This window comes from Myxocyprinus asiaticus, chromosome 24 (assembly GCF_019703515.2).
Source record: "Myxocyprinus asiaticus isolate MX2 ecotype Aquarium Trade chromosome 24, UBuf_Myxa_2, whole genome shotgun sequence".
In the NCBI taxonomy this organism is placed as follows: Eukaryota; Metazoa; Chordata; class Actinopteri; order Cypriniformes; family Catostomidae; genus Myxocyprinus; species Myxocyprinus asiaticus.
Genome location: NC_059367.1, coordinates 7,716,786 through 7,744,092, shown reverse-complemented (window position 1 = coordinate 7,744,092; position 27,307 = coordinate 7,716,786). Strand labels below are relative to the sequence as shown.

The window sequence follows — 27,307 nt, the reverse complement described above, 5'->3', positions numbered from 1 at the left end:
AACTACCATGTGCAACAGCTTATTTAATATAAACATATGCTATTGTCAGGGTTGGGAGGGTTACTTTTGAAATGTATTCCACTACAGATTACAGAATACATGCTGTAAAATGTCATTTGTAACGTTTTCCGTTAGATTACTCAAGGTCAGTAACGTTTTCTAAATACTTTGGATTACTTCTTCAGTACTGGAAGATTTTTTCACTTGTTTTGACTATAAAAACTCTGCCAGTACAGTAAGACAAAATACACATGTTAAACATACATTCTCTGAAAAACCTAAATATCTTACACAGTTGTTTCTAAAACAAGATAAATCTAATTGATCTTGTTTTAAGGATTTTTAGATATTTTTACAGGAAAACAATACAAAAATGATTATCAAGAATATGATTTTTGCCCTAATTTCAAAGGTCTTACTAGAAAAAATAAATTAAGATCCAGCGTGAATTTTCTTGATAAAAAAAAAAATATGATCAGTGCCTGGTAACATGTAAAATGGCTAGAAATAGCATTTTATCTTAGCGTAAAGCTGACAATTTACACAAGGTTTATTTCTATTTCTTCTGATCCAAATTTAATTCAAACGTACTTCTCTGTCTGCTCGTATGAATGTAACACATCATAAGAAAGTGTTTCACCGCTGTTCAAATGCACTTTGGATCGCATCATTTATATGTATAAATGTTTTCCATCTGAAAGGACTAAATATTAAATGAAACAAATGACAATAAAATGCAAAGTAATCTCTTCAGTCATCAAAATACTTTTTGAATGTAACTGTATTCTAATTACCAATTATTTAAATTGTAAAATAAAATGTAGTGCTGAGTGACTCCAGTCAGGCTTCCTAAGCAACCAACTGGCCCGGTTGCTAAGGTGGGTAGAGTCACATTGGGTTAACCTCCTCGTGGTCGCTATAATGTGGTTCTCGCTCTCGGTGAGGTGCGCAGTGAGTTGTATGTGGATGCCGCGGAGTATTGCGTGGGCCTCCACACGCGCTAGGTCTCCGCGGTAACGTGCTCAATAAGCCACGTTATAAGATGCTGAGATTCGTCCTCCGCCACCCAGATTGAGGCGAGTCACTATGCCACCACAAGGACTTAGAGTGCATTGGGAATTGGGAATTCCAAATTGGGGAGAAAAAAAAAACAACAAACAAACAAACATAAAATGCAACATTGCATTAGATAACTAAATATAAAAGTGCCATTTATTTTCAAGACAAAAAGCACAAGCACACTTTTCAAGCAAAACATTTCACGAAAAATAAATTTGTTTGGTTTAAGATGTCATTGAGAGCTGACAGACATTGTGTTTTCTGAGTTCTGTTCACTTTATTTGTGGAATAGACTTTACACCTCTGTGCTTTTTATATCTAACTCTTTTATCTCCTACCGGGGTTGTTTCATCTAACAGTTCCTGCCCAAACGGAAGCAGGTGTCTGAACAATTAATACATTTACCACTTCACACCGTTTTATGAAGCTGGAGGGGAAAAAGAGAGAGAACCAAGCAAACGTAAAAAATAACTTAGGAGCAATGCTTGTAAACAGAGTAACAAATATATTTTTCATCACAGTCAAGTGCAAATTTGCATTCCTCCTTGTTTGTTTTTCTATTCATATACAATCTTTAATTTCTTTTTTTAGTAAAAAATACAGTATTATTGCCTCATTGTGTTCTCATTGCTGCATATGATTATTAATTCAACAGTAACGTTAACATCTGTAGTAAATGATGAGCATCAAAACAATTTAGTGAAATGGTTTGTTGGACTGTTATATAGCCTAGCCATGTTAGATGCATATACTATAAAAATAGCTAGGATTTAAAGGTTACATATGATTTCTAAGCCAACTGAAAAACAAGTAGAAGTGTGTCCAATTTCTTACTGTAAAACTCAATGACTGCATTTACTTGCACTAGAATATTCTGAAATTAATCAGAACATGGTCATATTCTGATTATATATCTAATATTACCCAAATTCCCCAAAACTATGGGTCTTGTTCAGATTTCTAGAAACCTGAATATTGGCTTAATCTGTTTATGGCAATCAGATTAAAGGAATAGTTACTTTGTTTGTGCAGAACACAAACAAAGATTTTTAGAAGAATATTTCAGCCTATTTGTAGGTTCAAACAATTGAAGTCAATGGGTACCAAAATTTTGAAGCTCTGAAAAAATCACATAAAGACAGCATAAAAGTAATCCATAAGACTCCAGTGGTTTAATCCATGTCTTCGGAAGCAATATGACAGGTGTGGGTGAGAAATAGATAAATATTTAAGTGCTTTTTTTACTTACATACTAAATCTTTGTTTGTGTTCAGCAGAAGAAAGAAAGTCATAAACATCTGGGATGGCATGAGGGTGAGTAAATGATGAGAGAATTTTCATATTTGAATGAACTATCCCTTTAATGCTTGACGCATACATTAGAAGAATATGACCATATTCTGATTAATTTTAGTATATACTTAAGTATGTACAAGTAAATGCTGTCATTGACAGTGGTAAACACCCTCCAATCACTTTGATTTAAAAAGACACGATGCAATACAAAGCTTCCTTTTTCCCATGGGAGAAACATAAAAATACCTACAACGGTATTCATGCATATCTGTGATCAATTAACACAATTCTTTCCCCAAACACTCCTCATACGCACTCTCTCACACACACGTTGCCTTAGATTTTTGCAAAGAACATGCCTGAAAGTTTTACATACTTTGTTTATCTTTATTTTTTCTTCTATTGTGCACTTCTTGAGCAGCATGTTTGATCATTAATACTTTGTAAATATTGTCGTTTTTAATCAATGTTAAGAAATGAAACAGGACAAACAAAATAGAGGTAAAAGAAGTACCATGCAAATGTATGTGAGAGTAGCATGTTAGCGGCTCCATTCTCTGCCATGGTATCTACTATACAACAACATGCATGCTTGGGTAGGATTGCTCCGAAATCTTTTTTTTCTTTCGTGGGGTTTGAAGATGCATGTGATCTAAAGAGGTATGATACAAGTATTGATATATATACTGTATACCACCAGCCACATGCATTCGTATTTCTCGCTGCAAAGATCTACAGTTTCAATATAGCAATATAATTTAATGCTCAATTCCACTTTTTGTAATCTCTCCCTGCAACTGTGTTATGCAGTGGCCATATAGGCATAATTCCTGCTTGTTTTAACATTGCATATCTTTAAAGGTTAAAGGCCTTCAATGCCACGAAGACTGTAGATTTATCATTTTAAAAGTCTGATTCATCTACGAGTTCAGCTTTTAAATTGCCATCCAAGGAAAGACCCAAGACATGTACGATCAATCAAAGTGAGTTGTCTAGGTCCCTTTGATGTTCAACAGGGTCACAAAAAGTCCAAGTCGGTCAAGGAATTTGGAATGAAGGCATTCCAGTCTTTTCCTGGGAGAAGCCCCCTCCTTCCTTTTCATTGTGCAGTAGGGGGTGCTTGTGTGCTTGTGTAGGTTATAAGGAGGAGATCTTAAAGGCCTCATGGGTGTAGGAAATGGCGCGCGAGTTGCGTAAGATTCCTGGAATTGCAGGGGAGGGCGGAAGGCTTTCATCTGGGGTGTTCGCGGGAGGCGTGGGTATACTGATTATAGCTGCTGTGAAATCCCTGTCCTCACAATTTAGCTTAAGATCTTCAGTCCGGGCGTTGAGACTGGAGCGACTGTTAGGGTGCAAACACATACAGAAACACACACACATTCACAGACACAAACACAGATTAGTAAAAGATTACATGGGGTATCAGCCTTATATCTGGAGAATTTAAAGAGCCTGATCTCATGAAAAAATGCAAAATGATGCTAAGTTGGTCCTGTCATTGTATCATGACAGTTCAAAAGTGAAATGTCAACTGGGTGGCGCTTAAAGCCAGTTTAATTTTCTCCCAAACATATAAGGTTTTGAAGATAAATGCTCTATAGAGTTTTAAATCAACAAAACCTACCTATACCTTTAACATTAAACCTAAACCTAACCGATAGTCGCAAAAAACAAATGTGTGATTAAAACGGATAAAGGAGGTTTCAACCAAACTATGTGGACATAAATAACAGATTAATCCAAAATAATTGATATAATTATTATTATTATTATTATTTTTTTTCAGTTCTGTAGCCTGTTTTGTCCCAGTACTCAATGATCAGTGAGAGTTTATGTGATATTGTACCTTTGTGGTCCAGCAGAGCTTTTGTGCACTTGTAGTGTGTCCAGCTCTTGGATGCTACCACGGCTGACAGAAACAGTCGAGTTGGCCAGGCGGATGGCTCTTCTCTTCGCCCTACGTGGGCAGCAGGAAGTCGCCACCCCCTGCTGGCTGGAGATGGAAGTGCTACGGCTGGTCCGGTAGCCCACCGACTCTGTCATACACATCTCACTGTACGTCAACTCGTCTGTGAACTCATGGTTCTATCGAAAGAGGGAAATCAGAAGAGGAAGTTGGTTAAAAAAATAAAAAATAAAAAATAAAACTGTATTATGGATTTTGAAAGTGCACTTAAAGGAATAGTTCTCTCATCATTTACTTACACTCATGCCATCCCTGATGTGTATGACTTTCTTTCCTCTGCAGAACACAAATGAAGATTTTAGAAGAATATTTCAGCTCTGTAGGTCCATACAATGCAAGTGAATGGGGTCCAAAACTTCAAAGCTCCAAAAAGCATATAAGGGCAGCATAAAAGTAATCCAGTGGTTTAATTCATGTCTTCTGAAGTGATCCAATCGGTTTTGGGTGAGAACAGACCAAAATATAATATATTTCTTCACTATAAATCTTGACATCTAAAGTCTCTAGGCACGATCATGATTTGAAACTCGATTACACATCCAAGCACCATCTAGCGCTCTGCCCATGCGTCAAGCACTAGGAAGTGTAATCGAGCTTGAAATCATGATCGTGCCTAGAGACTGCAATGGCAAGATGTACAGTAAAAAATGAGTTACATTTTGGAGTTACATGGATGAAACCACTGGAGTCATATGGATAACTTTTATGCTGCCTTTATGTGCTTTTTGGAGCTTCAAAGATTTGGACCCCATTCATTTCCATTGTATGGACCAACAGAGCTGAGATATTCTTCTAAAAAATATTTGTTTGTGTTTTGCAGAAGAAAGAAAGTCATACATACAGTATCTGGGATGGCATGAGGATGAGTAAATGATGAGAGATTTTTCATTTTTGGGTGAACTATTCCTTTAAACTTTTTAAATGAGATGTGTATTATATGCAACATCTGCATATCAAATAAGAGACCACACTGAAAATCTGGGACTCAAAATTTAATTCAAATTGGACAGAAAGTTTTAGAAACAAAAGTATGTTATGAAGTAAAATGAATAAGAAATATTTCTAGGTCAATAAATGCAAGTAAATTTGTGACAGTGACCATGTTATCTCCTTTGTAAAAAAAAAAAAAAAGTCAAGGTTTGCACACAAGATGCTCTTTGGAACATTGTTAAACCATGCTGGGATAAAATGGATCATCATTCATCAGTCCAGTCCAGCTCGAGTGCGTGCTGTCAGCTGTACTTACTGTTGTCTTCTCCAGACAGTGTAGCAGGTGATGATGTTGGTGCTCAAAGGAAGATCTGTTTTTCAGACACAAAGCGCTGTCGCTGTCTCGATCCTGAAAGATTAAAGAAAAGATTCATTTATGATGCTCCATAAAAACTGTTCAGATACAAGCAACTCATCTCAAAACAATGATTTATCTTAAGTAGACGCTAATCTATTTAAAGAAGTCAGTGACTATTTACAGACTTCAACTGTTTCATCCTCATGATTTCATTTTCTTTTTTCTTTTTTTTTTCTTTTTTTTTTTTTTTTTTTTTTTTTATTATTTCAACTAGAATATCAGAGAGAATGCATTTTACAAACATCTGCTCAGTGGACAACTGGATAAGATTTCTAAAAAAAAACAAAAAACAAATTTACCCTCAAGAGACCAAATCAGTGATTTCTGTTCCTTCCCAAACACATTAAAAAGTGTTTTTAGAAGTCTCTGCTAATAAAAATAAATAAATAAAAAAAATAAAAATAAAAAAAATGCATGATTTTGTTTTGGGTTGAATTAAAAAAAAAAAAAAAAAAAAAAAACATAGCTCTAACATTTCATGAAAAATCATGTGAAATATTTAGCTATTATTTACTGAATAGCCTCTTTTTTGTGAATAACATTTTAAATTAAGGACCACTAAGGCTCAATTTTCCAGTACATATTTTTAAATATTGTTATTTTTATTTATAAATTATTTATATTTTTATTGTATTGTATTTTATTTATTCAAATTTATTTATTTACATTTATATATTTTTATTTCTTTTTTTGCCACTTTTCTCTCACTTTCTATTTGTTGGAAACTAGATCCACTAAATTTGATCAACAAAAAAAGGTGTCAGTATGCAGTGGCCATACTGTGTGAAAAATTGCAATTATGTTCCTGCTAAACTTGTTGCTATGATACACTTCACAGCGTGACATGCTGTTCTTTGTAGTTTTAATTGTTTTTAGTGAAAAACAGGCATTATTTAAGTATTTAAACATGTTGTGTTTTTGCTACAGTGGATCTTTTAAGGGTTTAAGTGTAAGTTCACCCACAAATTAAAATTCTGTCATCATTTACTCACCTTTATTTCATTCCAAACCCATTTGACGTCTTTTCTTACCTTGCAATTTTGAAGATTGTTAACACTGCTCTTTTTTCCATACACTAAAGTTGAATGCAGCCTGAGGCTGTCATTCTACCTAATATCTCCTTTCCACAGAAGAAAGTCATTTGGGTTTGGAACAAAAATTTTTTTTTTTTTCAGAATTTTCATTACTTTAAAGACTGGATTCCCTTGATGTTACCATCTGACATCGCCCACAATTCGACACTGCTTCACTATTCATCAACCTCCCAAGACAGACCACTGTACTTATGATGCCATTCACACATCCGGTACCCTCTATGACCTCTCGTTGTAAAACGATCACATGCAAGGATGTTGTGTCCTGAAGTGTCTCAACAAAAATCTGTCCCAGCGTCTCCCTTCTGTGTTTCACCGATACCATCTGCCCCCAAAGTACTTTGTTGTTCAGGTCAAGGTGGTTTATCACTATCCCTGTCACTGTCTAGAAGCAGCCTATCAGTCGATCTTATCAAAAGAGGAGAGAACGGCCATTTAGAATGACAGCCACAGCCAGACAGGAGCAAGAACTGAGTTGTCTGCCACACAGGAAGTGCCCTGTCAGCCGAAACCAAGGAGAGAGTCTGGGCAGATTCGGCTGATAAGATCATCAATATTTTGACCAAAGAACAATTAGGTTTGTGTTCCCTAAACTAAAAGTCACTCCAAATAGAAGCCCTGAATGCAAGAGAAGGGAATAACGAGAAGCTACAAAAAAAATAAATAAATAAATAAAAAAATAAAATAAAAAATAATTCCCAGTAAAAATATTGAAACATAATTAAAACAAGTAACATGAACTGCATAAGATATGAAGACTTGTTTTCAGAGAATATATCTTAAAGTTTATTTTCTTTCTTACAAATATTTTTTTCTTGCTCAAAGCATAGAAATCTCCAAGCATTTCGTGCTTGGAGATTTAAATCTGTTCCTGCAAAACTTGTTGCTACTGTATGATACACTTCACAGTGTGAGCTGCTGTTCTACAGTGCATTCAGAAAGTATTCAGACACCTTCATTTCTTTCACATTTTGTTATGTTGCAGCCTTGTGCTAAAATGCTTTATTATTTTTTTCACATCAATCTACACTCCAAACCCCCACAATGACAAAGCAAAAAACAGATTTTTGATAACTCTGCAAATGTATTAAAAAGAAAAAACTGAAATATCACACTGACATAAGTATTCAGACCCTTAACTCAGTACTTAGTTGAAGCACCTTTGGCAGCGATTACACCCTCAAGTCTTTTTGGGTGATGCGACAAGCTTTGCACACTATGATTTGGGTATTTTATGCCATTCATCTCTGCAGATCCTCTCAAACTGTGTCGGGTTGGATGGGAACTGTCAGTGGACAGCCATTTTAAGGTCTCTCCAGAAATGTTTGATTGGGTTCAAGTCCTGGCTCTGGCTGGGCCACTCAAGGGCATTCACAGAGTTGTCCCTAAGCCACTGTTGCATTGTCCTGTTGGAAGGTGAACCTTCAGCCCAGTCTGAGGTCCTGAGCGCTCTGGACCAGGTTTTCATAAAGGATATCTCTGTATTTTGCTGCTCTCAGCTTTCTTTCATCCCTGACCAGTCCCCCAGTCCCTGCCACTGAAAAACACCCCCACAGCATGATGCTACCACCACCATGCTTCACCGTTGGGATGGTATTGCACAGGTGATGAGCAGTGCCTGGTTTCCTCCAGACATGACGCTTGGAATTGAGGCCAAACAGTTCAGTCTTCCTTTCATCAGACCAGAGAATCTTGTTTCTCACAGTCTGAGAGTCCTTTAGGTGCTTTTTTATGTGTCTTGCACTGAGGAGAGGCTTCCGTCTGGCCACTCTGCCATAAATCCCAGATTGGTGGAGTGTTGTAGTGATGGTTGTCCTACTGCAGGTTTCCCCCATCTCCACACATGATCTCTGGAGCTCAACCAGAGTGACCATTGTGTTCTTGGTCACCTCTCTTACCAAGGCCCTTCTCCCCCGATTGCTCAGTTTGGCCAGGCAGACAGCTCTAGGAAGTGTCCCGGTCGTTCCAAACTTCTTCCATTTAAGAATTATGGAGGCCACTGTGCTCTTGGGAAACTTCAGTGCAGCCGAAACTTTTTTGTAGTCTTCCCCAGATCTGTGCCTCAACACAATCCTGTCTCTGAGCTCTGCAGGCAGTTCCTTTGACCTCATGGCTTGGTTTTTGCTCTGATATGCATTTTCAGCTATGATACCTTATATAGACAGGTGTGTGCCCTTCCAAATCATGTCCAATCAATTGAATTTGCCACAGGTGGACTCCAATCAATGAGTAAAAAACATCTCACAGATGATCCAGAGAAATTGGATGCACTTGAGCTAAATTTCAAGTGTCATAACAAAGGGTCTGAATACTTATATCAATATGATCAGTTCTTTATCAGTTTTTTATTTTTAATAAATTTGCAAAGTTATCAAAAATCTGTTTTTTGCTTTGTCATTATGGGATATGTAATGTAGATTGATGTAAGAAAATAAAATAATTTAAAGCATTTTAGCAGAAGTAATATACACAACATAACAAAATGTGAAAAATATGAAGGGGTCTAAATACTTTCTGAATGCACTGCATGTAGTTTTAACCCATATTTATTGAAAAAATAAAATGCATTATTTAATATTTCTGTCACCTTCTGCAAAAAATAAAATAAAAAACAAATTATTATTATTATTATTATTATTATTATTAATAATACAAAAAAATTCAGTATTTTTGCCTTAAAATTCTTAAAACAAGATACATTTATCTGAGAAGCAAAACTGCTTAAGATAATTGTCAGCAATGAATGAGGAGAGAGAGAAGATAGTGAACCCAAATGCAGTATTTTATGAAGAAGACGAATATACAAATAACACAAGGCTTAAAGAACAAAGGAACTACTTAGATTCAATGCTACTACGGACGAGACTAGACCAGGAATGACTGAACATGAAGGTATACATAGAGGCACAAATGAAGGAAAACACAAAACAGCTGAACACAAAGATGATGGAGGACAGGTGAGGATGATAACAGGGCATCATGGGAAATGTAGTGCAGAAGGTGATTTCAATATAAGAGTCTCTTGAAGAAGACAGATCAGTTTGTGACAATAATAAGTGGGGATGGGCATTTTGAGTAATTTTGTAATCGAGTACTCTAACACATAAGAAAACAAGTAATCGATTACTTGAAATATAGGATATAAGTTTAACCTTCAACCTTTGAACCTGTTTTTATTTTAAAAAAATGAGCACTATGCATAAATAACAACATCTAGTTAAAACGTTTGCACTTACACATAGAAACAAATATTCCAAGCCTTTTAAAGCTATACAATAACTTTAAATAATGATAGAATTTTCTTTTTGGATGAACTATTCCTTTAGCAACGTCATGCATCCACAGCGCCAACCAATGCATTGAGTTGTAATGGCAAGATTTAGGTGAGAGAAGCCGTTTTAATATCAGCACACAGAAAAATCTAATTACGATATTCGATATTCTATATTTACTAGTCGAATATTTAAAGCTAAACGAGTACTATATTAATCGATTACTCGTGCACAACCCTAATAATAAGATGTGTTTGGAAAGAATATATCTTAAATTAAGTTTATTATTGTTTACCCTAAATAGTTTTTTCCTTGTTTTAAACATAAATCTCACTACATTTTGTTAGAAAGAAAAAACAATTAGCCAGTGGAGTAAGAAAAATAAACTTAATCCAAAATATATTCTCTGAAAACAAGACTTTTATTATTATTATTATTATTATTATTATTATTATTACTATTACTTCCAAGTGCACAAAATAGTCATATAAATAGACCAAGTACTGTGTGGTGCAAACACAGTACAAAATACAAAAAACAAACAGAAAACAAGACTTTTAATTTTCTGTTTTGCTTCTCAATGAAATGTATCTTGTTTTAAGTATGTTTAGACATTTTTAATGGAAAACAAGACCAAAATACTTAAGATTTGTTTTCCCACTGTAAAGCATTTCCTCTAAAGTAAAAACAACATGTCTTAATCTTTTAAAACTGACTCTGGATCTGGAACTGAGGCCAATTACTAACATAATATACACTCACAAAGCACTTTATTAGGAACACCCGCACATCTACTTATTCATGCGATTATCTAATCAGCCAATCGTGTAACAGCAGTGCAATGCATAACACCATATGGGTATGGGTCAGGAGCTTCAGTTAATGTTCACATCAATCATCAGAATGCGGAAAAATGTGATCTCAGTGATTTGGACCGTGGCATGATTGTTGGTGCCAGATGGGCTGGTTTGAGTATTTCTGTAACTGTTGATCTCCTGGGCTTTTCACACACAACAATCTCTAGAATTTACTGAGAATGGTGCCAAAAACAAAAAACATCCAGTGAGCAGCAGTTCTGCGGATGGAAATGCCTTGTTGACGAGAGAGGTCAACAGAGAATGGCCAGACTGGTTCGAGCTGACAAAAAAAAAAAAAAAAACTACGGTAACTCAGAAAAACCACTCTGTACAAATATATTGAGCAGAATAGCATCTCAGAATGTACAACAGGTCAAACCTTGAGGCAGATGGGCTACAACAGCAGAAGACCACATTGGGCACTTTATTAGGACCATAGTGTTCCTAATAAAGTGCTCAGTGAGTGTATGAAGCATTTCACTGCTGTATAATTCAACACCTGGAACTGGGAATGATGTTTAAAAATGCTCCAAAGAGCTAGTGTGTGCGCAAACAAATTCCAGAGAGCTGTTTCAATAAAGAATTCACTTCTTTATCTTGACTTACAACAACAATACAGCAAAATGCTGAATGCAATATGTTCTTTGGTGAAACGGAAACTTTTAATTTGTCATAATCTATTTCCCACCAGACCGGACATGCAAAATGAATTATTTTGCCAACTAATTGCAGGTACTTGAGTAATAAATCCCAAATAAATGCATTTTAGTGAAATCCACAGTCTGCTATACTCTCTTCCCAAAAACTCTATCAGGAGAAGAGACTTTGCCTTCCTGCAGCGGAACCTCAGTGTGTATTAAACCATCAGACACAGACAGTTCCATTGTTAAAAAAGCGCTGATAGGGATGTCACATTGCAACACCATTTTCTCAGTGGAAATGAGATAAAGCCACTGAATCACAAAACTACCAACAGATTATCATCTACTGTATGTAGGATGTACTGACTTTGAAAACATATGCATCACAATACTGGATTCAGAGAGTTTCAATATTTATCTCCACGGTTAGTAAAGATCAAGAAATCTGGAAGATCGCTGTCTTGTCTAAACCATAAAACAATCTTTCAATACAGTTGTTTTTTTTAATGTTGTTGGTGGTTACCAGGGCATTACAATGCAGTTGTAAAATGTGTTCTGAGTGGCTTTTAGCGTGTTTCTATGTGTTTGCAGGGGTGTTCTTGGTGGTTGCTATAAAAAAAAATATTGGCATTTTGGGGGTATTTTATACTATTTAGATCTTACCTACCTTTACATTTTTCAATTACACCATTAATCTGCATATGCAAATATATGTTAATTTCACTACAGTAAAAACCAACAATTCTATAAGTTGAAACATGAAGAACATTTTAGAATATGACATGTATTGGGGCAGATTGCTGCCATCTGGTGCAAAAAAAGAACAATTACATGACTTGAAAATCAAATGTGCATCAAACCAAACAGCTGTCTTGTTTCAAACAATGGGTGAGCTCCAGTATTTTCTGTTGCTTCATAAAAGGCTATATTGCAAAATATTGTGATTAAATAAGTTTGTAGTGCGTTTTCGTGAGATCAGCATTCTACATGCAACAAAAATACAGCCAAAGCATTATGACTACACACAGGTGAAGCGAATAATATTGATCATCTCCTAACAAGGCCACATGTTAAGGTCTGCGTAGATTAGATGGTAAGCGAACAATCAGTTCTAGTAGTCAACGTGTTGAAGGCAGGTGAAATGGGCAGGAGTAAAGACCTGAGCGACTTTGACAAGGGCCAAATTGTTATGGCCAGATGACTGGGTCAGATCATCTCTGAAATGGCAAGGCTTGTGGGGTGCTCCTGGTCAGCAGTGGTGAGTACCTACAGACAGTGGTCTGAGGAGGGACAAACTGGCAACAGGGTGTTGGGCGCCCAAGGAACATAGATGCAGGAGGGCAACAAAGGCTATGCTGTCTAGTCCGAACTGACAGAAGGTCTACTGTGGCACAAGTCACAGGAAATTTGTGATGTTTTGAGCAATGTTCTGCTGGGAAACACTGGGTCCGGCCATTCATGTAGACGTCAATTTGACACTTGCCACCTACCTAAACATCATTGCATACCAGGTACACCCCTTCATGGCAATGGTATTCCCTGATGGCAGTGGCCTCTTTCAACAGGATAATGCATCCTGCCACACTGCACACATTGTTCGGGAATGGTTTGAGGAACATGATGAAGAGTTCAAGGTGTTGCCCTGGTCTCCAAATTCTCCAGATCTCAATCCGACTGTGCAACTGTGGGATGTGCTCGACCAACAAGTCCGATACACTGTGGCTCCACCTCGAAACTTACAGGACTTGAAGAATCTGCTGCTAATGTCTTGGTGCCAGATACCACAGGACACCATCAAGGATCTTGTAGTGTCCATGCCTCGGCGGGTTAGCGCTGTTTTGGCAGCACACAAAGGACAAACAGCATATAAAGAGTGCAACAGTGACCGCACACTTTTTCAGCCGTCTGGGTTCCGGAAGTATTTTCCCCATTCATTTTTTCCATAGACTTTTAATAAAATCTTTCATAAAAGAGTTGTGAGCCATGAACCAACCCAACCAGCTCCGAGGTGAATCACAACATCACAAACTTTGTTGTGAGGCAAAAAAGTATTTGAAAATCGGACATAAAGACAAAGGTACTTACAATGAAGCATTTTGAATGATGTAATTGAATATAAAACTATGGAAATATATCAAACTATTTATTTTAGGTTGTTGTTTATAAGTATCGAAACATTATATAAGTAGTTTAAGGGTGAAGGGAGACCGACTAGATTACATCATTTACAGTGTGTCATGGGAGCGCACGGTCGCTCCGAGGCATGTTTCGCGGTTTTTGTTGCCCGCTGTTCTCTGATTGGTGGATATTTATCTGATGTACCATGGGTAATGTAGTTGTTTACCATGAATTCCGCTATCAAATGTGATTAAGCAATGAAGTTGAGATAATGTGGACAGATGGCTTCAATGGAAGCATTTAATATCAATCAACAACCTTGTAGCTCACGGTAGGTTGTAATGTTTTAGTTTATCGGTGTATATGTTTTCGGGTGCGATGTGAAACAGACCTAAGTCAAAAAAGCCCACTCTAATGTCTCTGATATTCTTGTCCCTATACAGTATATTGTTTGGATTCATAAGATTTAAGTATGAGCAATAGGAATAGTGATGCTCAGGGCTGTTGGCAGGAATTCTTGGGCCCAGTACAAAATGTGTTCATCGGGCCCCCCTCCAGTCCATTGTCCGACGCGTGGACAGTTATCCCATCAACGTGTGCTACCAGGACGGTTTTTGCAGGTGTGCACTGTCTCTATGTTTATACCCGCATCTTCGACTGAACGCATTTAGATGCACTCTACAATATGGAATAACCTTTCGGTGGAAACCCCCTCTACTCTGGGTCCCCCTCAAGCCCAGGCGTGGGACAAAACATCCAATTGTACCCCCTTATCGGCGGCCCTAGTGATGCTTGCCTTAGTAAGCAAAATGAAAAATTGCAAACATTTTTGTATAAAGGTTTATTTTGATCTACAAAGACTTATTCCAAACAAAATCTATAGTTTTTTTTATCAAACAAATGAGAACACAGACATAAACCACCAAACAACACATTTCCTGATGATCTTTCACCAAAGGTCAAACTTGCACGTGTTCTTGAGCGCTGAATAACATGTGTGCAGTTGCAGAGACAAAAGGAAAACCTAAGGAGAAATTCTAAGCCAGAATAGACTGAAGGGTGGGAAAAAAAACCTTCTCCTGGTTTATAAATAGCACAGCAGGCCTGTTAGTAATGGGTTTATAGATCCATACTGAAAAAAAATACCCCCTCACTTGGGGATTGTAATTATTGGATTATTGTGGGCTTCACAACCTGAGAAGATTCCGGAGAACTCAACCTGCTGCGTTAGTAAAGACGAGGATTCGGAATCGTACACTCTTTCTTTATCTCAGCTGCAGATAGACCTTTGAATGCAGCTACTGTTCCAGTTCTGTGAAGATGGATTTCGGCACTTGGAAATTGTGTTTATGGGATAGAGCTGTAGTGTAATCCCTGTGGTTATGAATATGTCAAATAAAGTGACAGGCCACGCAGCAGCAGTAAATACAGTGTGGACCATTCAGGACTACATTCTAGACCAACACACTCGTAGCATTTCAAAATTGCAGTATACTATAAATCCAGTTTACTTTATGCTTGTACCTTCAAATAAAATGAGTTGATAAAATAAGTGAAAAGATTCTTTCTTAGGTTAGGATTTTTCACTTTTGCTTTTTCTGCTTATACTTGGGGTAAGGGATTCGAGCACACCCTTCATCTTAAATGAAAATTCACGTTGTTCCAAAACCATATGACAATCTTTCTTCCATGGAACACAAAAGGAAGAACTGAGGCAGAATGACAGCCTCAGGGAACTATACATTCAAGTATTAAACTTTGGTGCATAACTCCCAGAACACCCTAGCAACCGCTTAGCAATGCCCTGGCAACCACCCACAACACCCTTGTATTGTGGCGGTGAGTTTTGCCCATGTAGGCAACACTAATGTAGGTTTTTATTCTTTGTTTGTCTTTAACTTTTAATTTGTGTTTAACAAATGGAAAAATCCATACACTGTGTTATTTCAGCAGTTTATCTTCATTTACCACGTGGAAGAGTCTTTTTTCAGAATGTATTATTAGAGCAACACTATCAAGGACAACCTGAGTTAAAATGCCCCTTGGTTACAGCCACTGCAACGTGTGCAATAATTACACAGCATAAAACCACAGAGAGAAATAGATATTCAAACAGGTTTTTTCCCCTGGGATATCAATTATCTTAGATAGAACAGTGATATGGGTTTTCTCATAAAGGCACTTATTAAAGGGCAAGTGATTTTTTTTACATTTTTTTTTTTTTATTCCAATGGAAACTGTTAATGGTCAATATGGCGGCTAAAGGAATGGAATTCCAGCCTTTCAGTATCGGCTGTTTATTTACTCTTAAAAAAAGTACACATATTTGTACCCTTAAAGAGATAGTTCACCCAAAATTGAAAATTCTCTCATCACTTACTCACCCTCATGCCATCCCAGATGTGTGTGACTTTCTTTCTTCTGCTGAACACAAAGAAAGTTTTTTAGAAGAATCATTCTGCTCTGTAGGCACTTTCAATGCAAGTGAATGGTGGCCAGACCTTTGAAGCTCCAATAATCACATAAAGGCAGCATAAAAGTAATCCATATGACTCTAGTGGTTTAATATATGCCTTCTGAAGTGATTAAATTGCTTTGGGTGAGAAACAGATCAATATTTAAATATTTTTTTTTAACATAAATCTCCACTTTCACTTTAAGAATGTGAAAGAGAAAGTAGAGATTTATAGTAAAAAATGACTTAAATATTGATCTGTTTCAAACCCACACCTACAGATTTATCCACTGGAGACATATGGATTACTTTTATGCTGCTTTTATGTGAATTTTGGAGCTTCAAATGACTGGCCACCATTCACTTACACTGAAAAGACTTGCAGAGCTGAAATATTCTTCTAAAAATCTTTGTTTGTGTTCTGCAGAAAAACAAAAGTCATACACATTTGCAATGGCATGAGGGTGAGTAAATGATGAGATAATTTTTATTTTTGGGTGAACTATACCTTTAAGAAGACAAAAATGCAATATATTTGTATATATCTGGATATTTTACAATATACTGACTCTATACTCATAATCAACAACTTAAATAATAATAATAAATATATCTAATAAATAATATACTGTAATAAATAGCTTTATATTTTTCATAGTTTTTATTTAAATGACATCATTAGCAATCAAATAGTTCATAGAACTGTAGTTCATGCGCTCATTAAAGCCGTTAAGTGCATAGTTTATAACCTTTGTCTTTTTGTCCGATTTTCGATTAATTTATTGCTTCAAATCAAAGCTTGTAATGTTATTATTCACCTCGGAGCTGGCTGGTTTGGTTCATGGTTTACAACTCTTTTATGAAGGATTTTCTGAAATCCCTATGGAAAAAATGAATGGGAAAAATACTTCTGAAAGCAAGATAGCTATGCTGCTTTGCAACCGAAAATCAGCCTACTAATTAGGCTATCAACTACATTACTTGATGGAAGAATTGTTTATTACGATTATTTTTATGAATCATAAATGTAACTGTTTATTAAACATTGGTGTCATTTATCATATTGCTGTTCTCCACCGTTGAATAAAAATCAATAATATATGTGAATCTGTGTATTACAGTGATTTTACCACAGCCTGTTAACTGTGGCTTATTGGTTTATTAAAAGCATGTGCAAAAAAATTTTTTTTTGGATATTTTCGAAAATGCATTATTTTCGAGATTTCGGTCTTCCCCAATCAAGCAGATAGGACATGTTACCAAGATGGCGTTACAAAATTGCCATCTAACGCACTGACTGGCCCTCCGTCTCCATAATTACTGCTGTGCCTTTTAACTGTCCAGCAGCACCTGTATTTCATTCTGCCCCTGTGCTCTTTTATCAGAGTTGCTGATTATTATTTCCTCACAGCAAGGACATGGCACTCAGGGCACAGCCCCAATTGTGAATGTCAGAGGCCATATAAGAAATCAGCCCATGCTGTTATTACAAGAGACATGTGGATCTGACAGAGTTTGTACAGAGTCCAAATGACTGACATTTACTCTTTCCAGTGGCGGTTCTAGCTTGTATGGCGCCCTGTGCGAAACCCGCTTCAACACGCCCCCAAAGTTGTTGAAGGGGGGTGGGTGGGTTTGTATAAAAGTTGTTGACTTTTGTGGGGGTGGTGGTATGGTGCCTTGGGTGAAACCCGCTTCAACATGCCCTCGAAGTTGTTGACCGGGGGTGGGGTGGGGGGGTGGTCTGTGGGGGTGCCTCGTGCCGCCCCAACCCTCCCCCCACCCCCCGCAAGATGCCGCCCTGGGCAACTGCACATGTCGCCCATGCCTAAATCTGCTCTGACTCTTTCCGTAATACGGTTTGATTAGAATGAAAAGACTGTGTGATTATTAATAACTTACAAAACTGTGCTGTGCTTGATAGCGTGCTGGCAGTTGAATAATATACTGTACAGTTACGAGCTGGTGTAATTTGTTTTAATAACCCATCATGATTCTGGCCCGATAAGGGCCATGCTGTGAATATCGTATGAACACTTTGATGTTAGAGTTGAGATCCTCTTGTTGATGGGTTCGATTTTTATTTTTAATGATGACAGTGTGACCTTTGGCTGGCAAAATTTTAATACATCCATCTAACAAAACTTAAATACAGTGGCACCAAAAAGCATTTAGACACCAAAAATGAAAATTCTGACATAATTTACTCATCCTCATGTTGTTACAAAGCCATATGACTTTCTTTCTTTGGTGTCACATAAGAGGAGATTTTTTTTTTTTTTTTTTTTTTTTTCCAGGCTGTCAGCCACTTAAAATTCTGCCTAACATCTCCTTTTGTGTTTCATGGATGAAAGAAATTCAGACAAGTTTGGAACGAGATGATCATAGAAGTTCTACAGCAGATGAAGTCTGTATGAAGTGTTTTGAAGTCTTTTATTCTTAAACAAATTTGCATAGCTGTCAAACAGACAGATTCTACTGTTAGCATTATCTCAACCATCTTATTATGGAAGATCCAATATCAAAAACCTTTGCTGGAAAGAGAAAATTTAAGGCATCTATTTCATTCTGTGTTACTAGAGACGCTGTCCTAAAGGAATATTCTGTGTTCAATACAAGTTAAGCTCTATTGATAGCATTTGTGGCATAATGTTATTTACCACAAAAAATAATTTAGACTCGTACCTCCTTTTCTAAAAAAAAAAAAAAAAAAAGAAAAAGAAAAAGAAAAAAACAAGGTTACAGTGAGGCACTTACAGTGGAAGTGAATGGGGCCAATTTCTGGAGGGTTTACAAGCAGAAATGTGAAGGAGGGTTTACAAGCAGAAAACTATAATTTTATAAAAGTACTTTAATTCTTCAGTTAAAACTCGTATATTATTTGAGCTGTAAAGTTGCTTAAATTGAAATTTTGACAGTCATTTTATGGTTTGTTAACATAACATCGTCATGGCAACAAAGTTGTAAAATTGGTTATAACTTTACACAGAAAAGGTTAATAAGTAATTATCATGTTTACATTCATATTGTTTATGTCTTGTGGCTATACTTTTGAAATAGCAAGTATTTTAACATTTACAGATTGACCCCATTCACTTTCATTGTAAGTGGCTCACTGGAACCCAGATTTTAGCTTTTTTTAAAGAAAAGGAGGTGCAAGTCAAAATCTATTTTTGTGGTAATCAATATTATGCCACAAATGCTGTTGATTGAGCTTAACTTGTATTGAACCCGGAATATTCCTTTAACTATAGTTGATTGCTTCCATGAATGCTGACCAATTGCATTCTTCTTTATTGTCCTTTCCTTCCTAGTCTCGCTAAGCCATAATTTAAATATTGGCGTGAAGTCTGGTACATATTACAGCTTATTCTGGACAAGAACTGCCCACTTCATCAAGATTAGACCAATAAGGGCAGATAAATCTGTAAGTACTTGCTGTATCTCTGAGAACAAAGTGGAATATACAGGAATGTTCAAAGATATCACTTTATCCTACAAAACTCAGTATATCTTTCAAACAAGTGATCTTTTCAAAGGGCTGTCTTGATTATGAAATTTGGCTGATGATTAATTGTTAACTGTCTGTTTTAGGGCTTTCACGATACTTCTTAAGGTGTATGTGTGCTTCAATCACCTTAAGATGTAATTGTTTCATATTTAACTTGGTATTATTTAATAAAATAGGTATATTTGATTTCTTTAATGTTTAAAAACTTATGAATGACATGAAAAATTATATTTTAAAAAGCATCAAAATATTATATTATGCAATAGTAAAATATTTCTGTCCTGAATTCTTCACTTTCACACATTATTTTAAGGCTCTCCGTTTAAACCTGCATTTTCATTAAGGAAGACCTTTGAGATTCTGGTGAAATTATTTTTTTTTCATTCTATCGTCTCCACAGAAGTTGTCATTAACACTGCGTGCATGAACCCACAATGACAAAGAACATTTGCCTTTACACAATCGTTAATTTAAAGTCAAACTGGAGAGCTTTGCATTCACTATAAAAATCCTTGTTTACATTTTTGCTGGAGATTGCCGCAAACCTGGAGTGCTCACATGCAATAAGCATATTCGCTTAAAATTCCTTTATTTGGACAGTAAAATATGATTGGAATTTGAAGTGCACAATAATTGTGGTTATCTCATAAAAGACAATTATCAGACAATTATTTGATTCTCGCGACAGGCCTAATGTGATGCCATGAAACTTGCTAACTTTGTCAAATCCAATGACTAGTTCTTCCTGGGATGTGCCGGCTGGAAACTTCTGAGGAAGGCGCAGTTTACTAAAAATTGCCCACTTTAATATGTTTCAGGTCGCTTATAATTTCTTTTGGTAAAAAAAAAAAAACCTTACACTAATTAGTTAAACTGTTGGCATCCATGTTTCCTGTTTACAGTCGAAAGACACCGAAACGTTGCTATGATAATTAAGATATAATAATGTAAATGCATTTACATTTATGCATTTGGCAGACACTTTTATCCAAAGCGACTTACAGTGCCCTTATTGCAGGGACAATCCCCCTGGAGCAACCTGAAGTTAAATGCCTTGCTCAAGGACACAATGGTGGTGGCTGTGGGGATTGAACCAACAACCTTCTGATTACCAGTTCAGTGCTTTAGTCCACTACGCCGCCACCACTCCTGCAGTTGTAAGTCCCAGTATACAATTTTTGCAGTGCGTACATAGCCTTTTAAATACATACAGAGAGAAACCCATGCTTTAAATGAAAAACAAACCATTTGAATTTCTTGTTGCATCTAAAAACTCCATCAGTCTCACCTGAAATCCTCCTTCTTCTTTATAATTTAGGAAGGCATTGGTGGTTCCCTTCTTGGCCAAGCGAATCCTGGCTAGACGCACTTTCTGAAAAACAGAAGAGAATTTATCTGAATCAGTCGTGTCAGCAGTTATTTCCCACACAACTCGATCTGCTAGCAAAGAAGAGTAATGATGCCAAAGATGCTGATTTGTTGCATAATGATTTCTATTACATTTTTATTTTTTGGCCTTTTTGCAACTTTATTAAGAGGAGAGTGGAGAGAAAGGACAGAAAATGAGAGTGAGAGAGAGAGAGAGATGGGGAAATGCCATCAGAAAATGTTGCAAGCTTGATTCAAACTCACACTGCCAGCATGAGCACCAAAGCTTAACACATGAGAGTATTTGTTTAAAATTAGGTAGTCTTTTGCAGTCAATTTTCATACTCAAAATATGTATATGCTATTAAATCTAAATTAACTTATGACAAATATAAATTTACAGTATTCTTTTCCAGGAAACAGACCATAAATATTGATGACTCATCTTGCACTCACGGGCTCACCTGCCAATGACTAGCCACAGCATAGCATAAAGACACAAAGCTGGATGAGTCACAAAAAGCCTGTGGATGAGCTAGTTTTCAAAAAGCCTCACATACAAATCACAAAGCACATCTGGAACAGATCCGGTTTAGGATGAAGAGGTCCTTTTACCTGCTGCGCTCGCATCTTGTCCGCTCTCTGGTTCTGATGGTAGATCCGGCTAAAGTTGGATACAATGACAGGTACAGGAAGGGCGATAACCAGCACGCCGCTGAGAGAGCAGATAGATCCGAAGATTTTTCCAGCAATGGTGTTCGGAACCATGTCTCCATACCTGCAACAAATGACAACGTCAGCCAGGCACATTGGCTTTGTTAAGACAGGAAACAAACATTCTGACTCAAATGTGTTTAGTTTTATATAGTCCGAACAGCAAAATAAAAGACACATGATATCTAATGTTTACAAAACCGATTAACCATATGTGGTTTGTAATGCATATAAAAAAATCATACAAAATGTGCAAATAGTCTGAAAAATTGTCCGAATACACTAATTTTGTGTATCTTTAAATCCGCATTGCCATATGAACATCAAGTGTAATGACTGATTGATTTCAATTTCTCCAAACTTTAAGTATACTGTATAAAACAATTCTTCATTTTGAGTCAGACCTGACTGAAAGTAATGTCTTTTGTCTGTGGTTCCCTGAGTTAATTTAGTTAAGGATTCATAAAACTGAATCAAACTGATAATTCCTGAGTTGGTGAGTCATTCGGAATGAATTATTCCAAAGTACTGGTTCATAAGAATCATGTGGAACAATTAATTCAAAGAACCTGTTCACAAGAGTCATTTGGAACGATTCGTTCAAAGAATCAGTGCATTTGTTTGTGAATCGGACTACTGTATACTAGTGAAGCATTGCAGGTTTATTTTTGATTGCATCCAGTGAACATAATGCAATACAAATGCTTGTTTTGCCATTATTTTGCAGTATACACTTTGTTTTTATCTTGTTACACACTTTTTTCATTGTACACACTCTTTTTTTTAATTTTTTTTTTTATCTCATATTCAACTCAAACTGCAAGCATACATGAGCTTAAAATGTCCTTTCTTTTGCCCTGGCGCTGGACATTCAGTAGCGGCGGAGAAAACTGGTTTTGGTCACAGTGGGTCATTCAGTCTTAATTGCGTACAAGTTGCATACTTGCGCAGAAAATGTCCCAAACAAATATATGCATAGGCCCAATGCGTGTTTGAATATCATCATAAGTAAGTAACCCACTTAGGATGGGCTTTACTGTTATGTGTGTGTGTGAGAGAGTGACAATTTGTGTATATATCATTACAGTAATGTAATGACGAATGCTCGCTCAGGATCTATTTTGCAGGAGCATTTAATCTAATTGTGTAAATTAGTCTGAAAAAGTGCTTTGTATTTTCAATTCGCAGGCCTCCAAAGCTCATCTCTGTGGCCCCCAGAGGTCTAAAGACACTTAACTGACTACCCATTTTTAATGGCAAAGTAAACCATCAAAGAAAAGCAATAATATCTCTTTTGCACAAACTCTCTCCCTAAAGCATAACCACACAAACCCACGCATAAAATATTAGCACAAACTACAGTTCTGCAGTCGCCAGAATTGCCTCTGTCCTCCTACACACTGAGATTAGGGCTGGGCAATATGGCTACAAAAATTATATTATATTGCTATATACATACAAGTGACGTCACAATTAAAGCAGCAAAAGTTCAGAATAAGGCCTTTGTTGCAGATTAGCTGCAATAAATGCTATTTTTTGGACTAGTGGGGAAGTTTTGTTTTCTGAAATTGACCCTATGTTTTCATAGTACATCAAGCTCTTTTATCTCAAAAGCTAAATTAGACCACTAAGTTTTTCTGCACCCCCTTTTATATTTTTATTTTTGTGTGCATCTCCTGTAGTGGTTCATGCCAAACTAGTATATTTTGATAGTATAAGCAAAGTAGTCTGGTTAGATTTTAAATGAATGTTCGTGTAATAGCAAATATTCTTGGTTGTTGCAGGTTCATACAAGCAGTGTTAATTACACACTTGACAGAGGAGATACGCTATTTCTGTGGAGATGATAGAATGAATAAACATATTTTGAAATACACATAATCTTAAAAGTCTTCCTTCATGAGGGGGCCTGGGTACCTCAGCGAGTAAAGACGCTGACTACCACACCCGGAGTCATGAGTTCGAATCCAGGGCGTGCTGAGTGACTCCAGCCAGGTCTCCTAAGCAACCAAATTGGCCCGGTTGCTAGGGAGGGTAGAGTCACATGGGGTAACCTCCTCGTGGTCACTATAATGTGGTTCTTACTCTCGGTGGGGCATGTGGTGAGTTGTGCGTGGATGCCGCGGAGAATAGCGTGAGCCTCCACACGCGCTATGTCTCCGCGGTAACTCGCTCAACAAGCCATGTGATAAGATGAGCGGATTGATGGTCTTAGACGCGGAGGCAACTAAGTCACTATGCCACCACGTGGACTTAGACCACACTGGGAATTGGCCATTCCAAATTGGGGAGAGAAGGGGAGATAAAAAGTCTTCCTTCATACAAAATAAACATTTGTTCACTCAAAAGAAAGAAAAAAAAATATGATTTTTGCAGGTTGTTAAGTTTAATTAATTAAAATGATCGATTACATTTGTAAAGCTGAAGTTTACTTAATCCATTTGAGTTTGGACTACATGAATACTTTTTGTAGCATTGATGAAACTGGACAGGGGATTTTTATTTCCCAGCTTGCTTTGCATGGGACTGGATGGGGTGAACAAATGTTGAAACTGAGTGTTATTTTATGTATTTTTGAGCAAGATAAGAATAGGAGGAGATTTGTTAATGCTCTGTTATATTCATATTTAAAAAGAGTGTCTGTTAGGCTGGAGTTTTGGGAGTTACCATTGTGGTCAAGAGTGGCACTGGTGCTTATGGACTTTCACTTTCGAGTGGTTTGATTCGAGTGTTGCTTTGCTCTAAAAGCAGTTGCTATCAAACTGGCAGTGCATCAGTATAACTGTCCTTGCATTTGCTCACCTGGGTAGGGCTGCACCAGCTGTGCGTAAGTTCTTATGTAAATTGGGATGTAAAGTTCACACTAAGGGCTTAGCAACTACTAGTTAGTTTGTAACTATGTCAGTGCTTAATTTTGTTGCACCACCTGTTCTTAAGGCAAGACTTAACTATTACGTCTTAAGCTCTCCGTAATGTAATGCGTAGTCGCATAATATGACATTTACCTGTATTGATTCAATAAACAGCCTTCAAATTAGACACAGAAGTGTTAAAAAGCCATGCATTTTAGTTTTATCTTGTTACGGTTGATGTTAAAACCTTGTTTTTTCACGTAACTGTCAGCTGTAATAAATTATATCCCCATTAAAATACAATACGTAATAAATGTAGATTTAATACATCATATACTTGCCTTGTGTAAATAACAATATATAGGAACCGTATCTAAATTAAATAAGGGGTGATAAATAAATACTAATACAACAGGCTGGAAAAATAGACATTTATTCAATTTAATATCCTATATATATTTTGAATGTGTTGAAACTTGATACGGGGCGACGCACCCTGAAAATTGCACCGTTTGAACAATGTCTGAAGAGCTGCTTAAAAGTAAGTTTTTTTTCTCTTGTAAATGTAAATGAGTGTAAATGTCAACATCATACTGTATGTTGAAATGATTCAAGTCCGTCACACAGAACATGAGGTCATTGATGTCATTAAATGAGTCTGCTTTTTTATTCTAACCGTTACTTCTGGTCGGAGGCTTCCGTAAATATTTAGTTTATACGTAGGGTTAAGATCTACCAAATTTAATAGTGCAACCAGGGGCAGACTGGCCATCGGGAGAACCGGGACTTTTCCCGATGGGCCAGCCGCGAAACGGGGCCGAATGGGCCGCAATAAGCTGAAATGGGCCGCCGCGTTATGCAGAATGGGCCACAAAACGCCGCCGTGATATGCCGAAGGGGGCAGCCATATGCAGAAAAGGACAGTGTCCTTGTGACAGCATGAGGGGGACCTACACAATATATATAAATATATAACACTATTTATAAGAGAGAGATTGACTAATACTTAAAGAAAAATGTTCTCGCATTTGCCGTGTGCCAGGTGTTAATTTTGTACCATGTTTACATGAATATCAAACAAATATTCACCTAAGTAGCTACTTTGACATGTATGGCTCACTTTTCTTTTATAAAAAAAAAAAACTCATACATTTTCTGCAACCTCCCGCTCTTTCTCCGCTCCTTTTTCTTTTGAATGTCTGATTTTTCATTCATTTCTGTAGATACATTAATGGACTAAGCAAATGACATCATAACGTGTACACAGTTTGGACTGCGTGCCGCTAATGGACCAGACCACTTTCACTTTTGTTGAGGGGGGGTAGGGGTCACTAACATGGGAGGAGACAAGGCAGATTATAGGGGAACTCCCCATTTTTACAGGTGGAAAACAGAGTCTTGTGACGTTTTATTCCAACCAATAGCATGTTATTACTATATGTAGTATATAACAAATTATAATACAATGGAATATCAATGAATTCTTTCATTTCACGGCCGGCCCACCGGGAAAAGTCCCGTTTCTCCCAATGGCCAGAATGCCCCTCAGCATATTAGTCCAGCATACTACTCATACTTTTTCTTTTCTTTTTTTTACATGCAATAATGGGCACATTATTTGAACTTTCCATATGAATGGAACACCTGGATGGCCTACCTGTAACCAGTGGCTGGCGCTGACAATGATGAAGACGATAACGATGAATTGAAGAACCCAAGTGCAGTTTTATTTACAGTCGTGAAATCCAAAACCCTAACTATAGATGTGAACTAAACAAAACATAAACCTGAACAATTAACATGAACATAAACTTGACTTGACTTGGACTTGACTTAAACTTGACATAGCATGACACGTTACCAAGCACAATACCTGACCAGGGACAATGGAAAACATGAGGGCTTAAATACTAGACATGGGAGAACACATGAAAAAGATGACCAATGAACAGACAGAACTGATAACAAGATAACAAGACAAATGAACCAATGAAAATGAGACACATGAACATGGAGGGAAAACAGGACATCACATGTCTAGGGAACACATGACATGAAACAGGAACTAGAATACAAACTAAAAGACATGATATACATGAACACACACATTAAACATTACATATCCCCCCCACTAGGGGCAGCTCCCGACACCCCAAAACATGAACAAACACATAACATAACATAGTTCCAAAGTTCTGTAGGGAGCTGGGGGGCGGGGGGGTCTTGAGGCATATGGCGTGGCCTGGCGAGACAGAGCGTGGGGCATAGGACCAGGGCAGAGTCAATGGAAGGTGGGGCCCTGAGAGGCTCAATGGGTGGAGCTGTGGAAGTTGGGATTGTGAGAGACTTGAGGGGCGGAGCCATGGAAAGTGTAGCTGTGAGAGACTGGAAGGGTGACACCATGGAACTTGGTGCCCGGAGAGTAGCCGAAGACTCGAAGGGCCAGGGTGGAGCTGATGGCAGGGAGGACCAAGGCAGTGCTGGAGGCTCGGAGGAGCAAGGCGGAGCTGGGGGATCGGAAAACAGAGGCGGAGCCGGTGGGACTGAGGACCAAGGCGGAGGTCCCCAGTGGAGCTGACGGAACGGAGGGACAAGTCGCAGCTAGAGGATCGGAGAGTCAAGGCGGAGTCAGGTGACTGACAGACCAAGGAGGAGCCGGAGGGACGAGGCAAAGCCAACAGGCTGAAGGACTGCAGTGAAGCCAAGGGAACGCAGAGCTGAGGCAATGTCGAGGGACCGACAGGCCAAGGTGGAGT

General features: G+C 37.4%; 1 protein-coding gene across 2 annotated transcripts in view; it reads right to left on the bottom strand.

Moving 5' to 3' along the window:
* Positions 1-1,216: 1,216 nt before the first annotated feature.
* Positions 1,217-27,307, bottom strand: part of LOC127415029 (potassium voltage-gated channel subfamily D member 1-like) — a 115,750-nt gene continuing 89,659 nt past the window's right edge. For both annotated transcript variants that reach the window (XM_051653495.1, XM_051653494.1), the window contains 5 exons: positions 21,601-21,763; positions 20,906-20,989; positions 5,568-5,660; positions 4,202-4,440; positions 1,217-3,697 (listed from right to left, as the gene is read on the bottom strand). In XM_051653495.1, the coding sequence (XP_051509455.1) occupies positions 3,493-3,697; positions 4,202-4,440; positions 5,568-5,660; positions 20,906-20,989; positions 21,601-21,763 (784 nt within the window). In that variant the 3' untranslated portion in view covers positions 1,217-3,492. The remainder of the gene's footprint in view (positions 3,698-4,201; positions 4,441-5,567; positions 5,661-20,905; positions 20,990-21,600; positions 21,764-27,307) is intronic.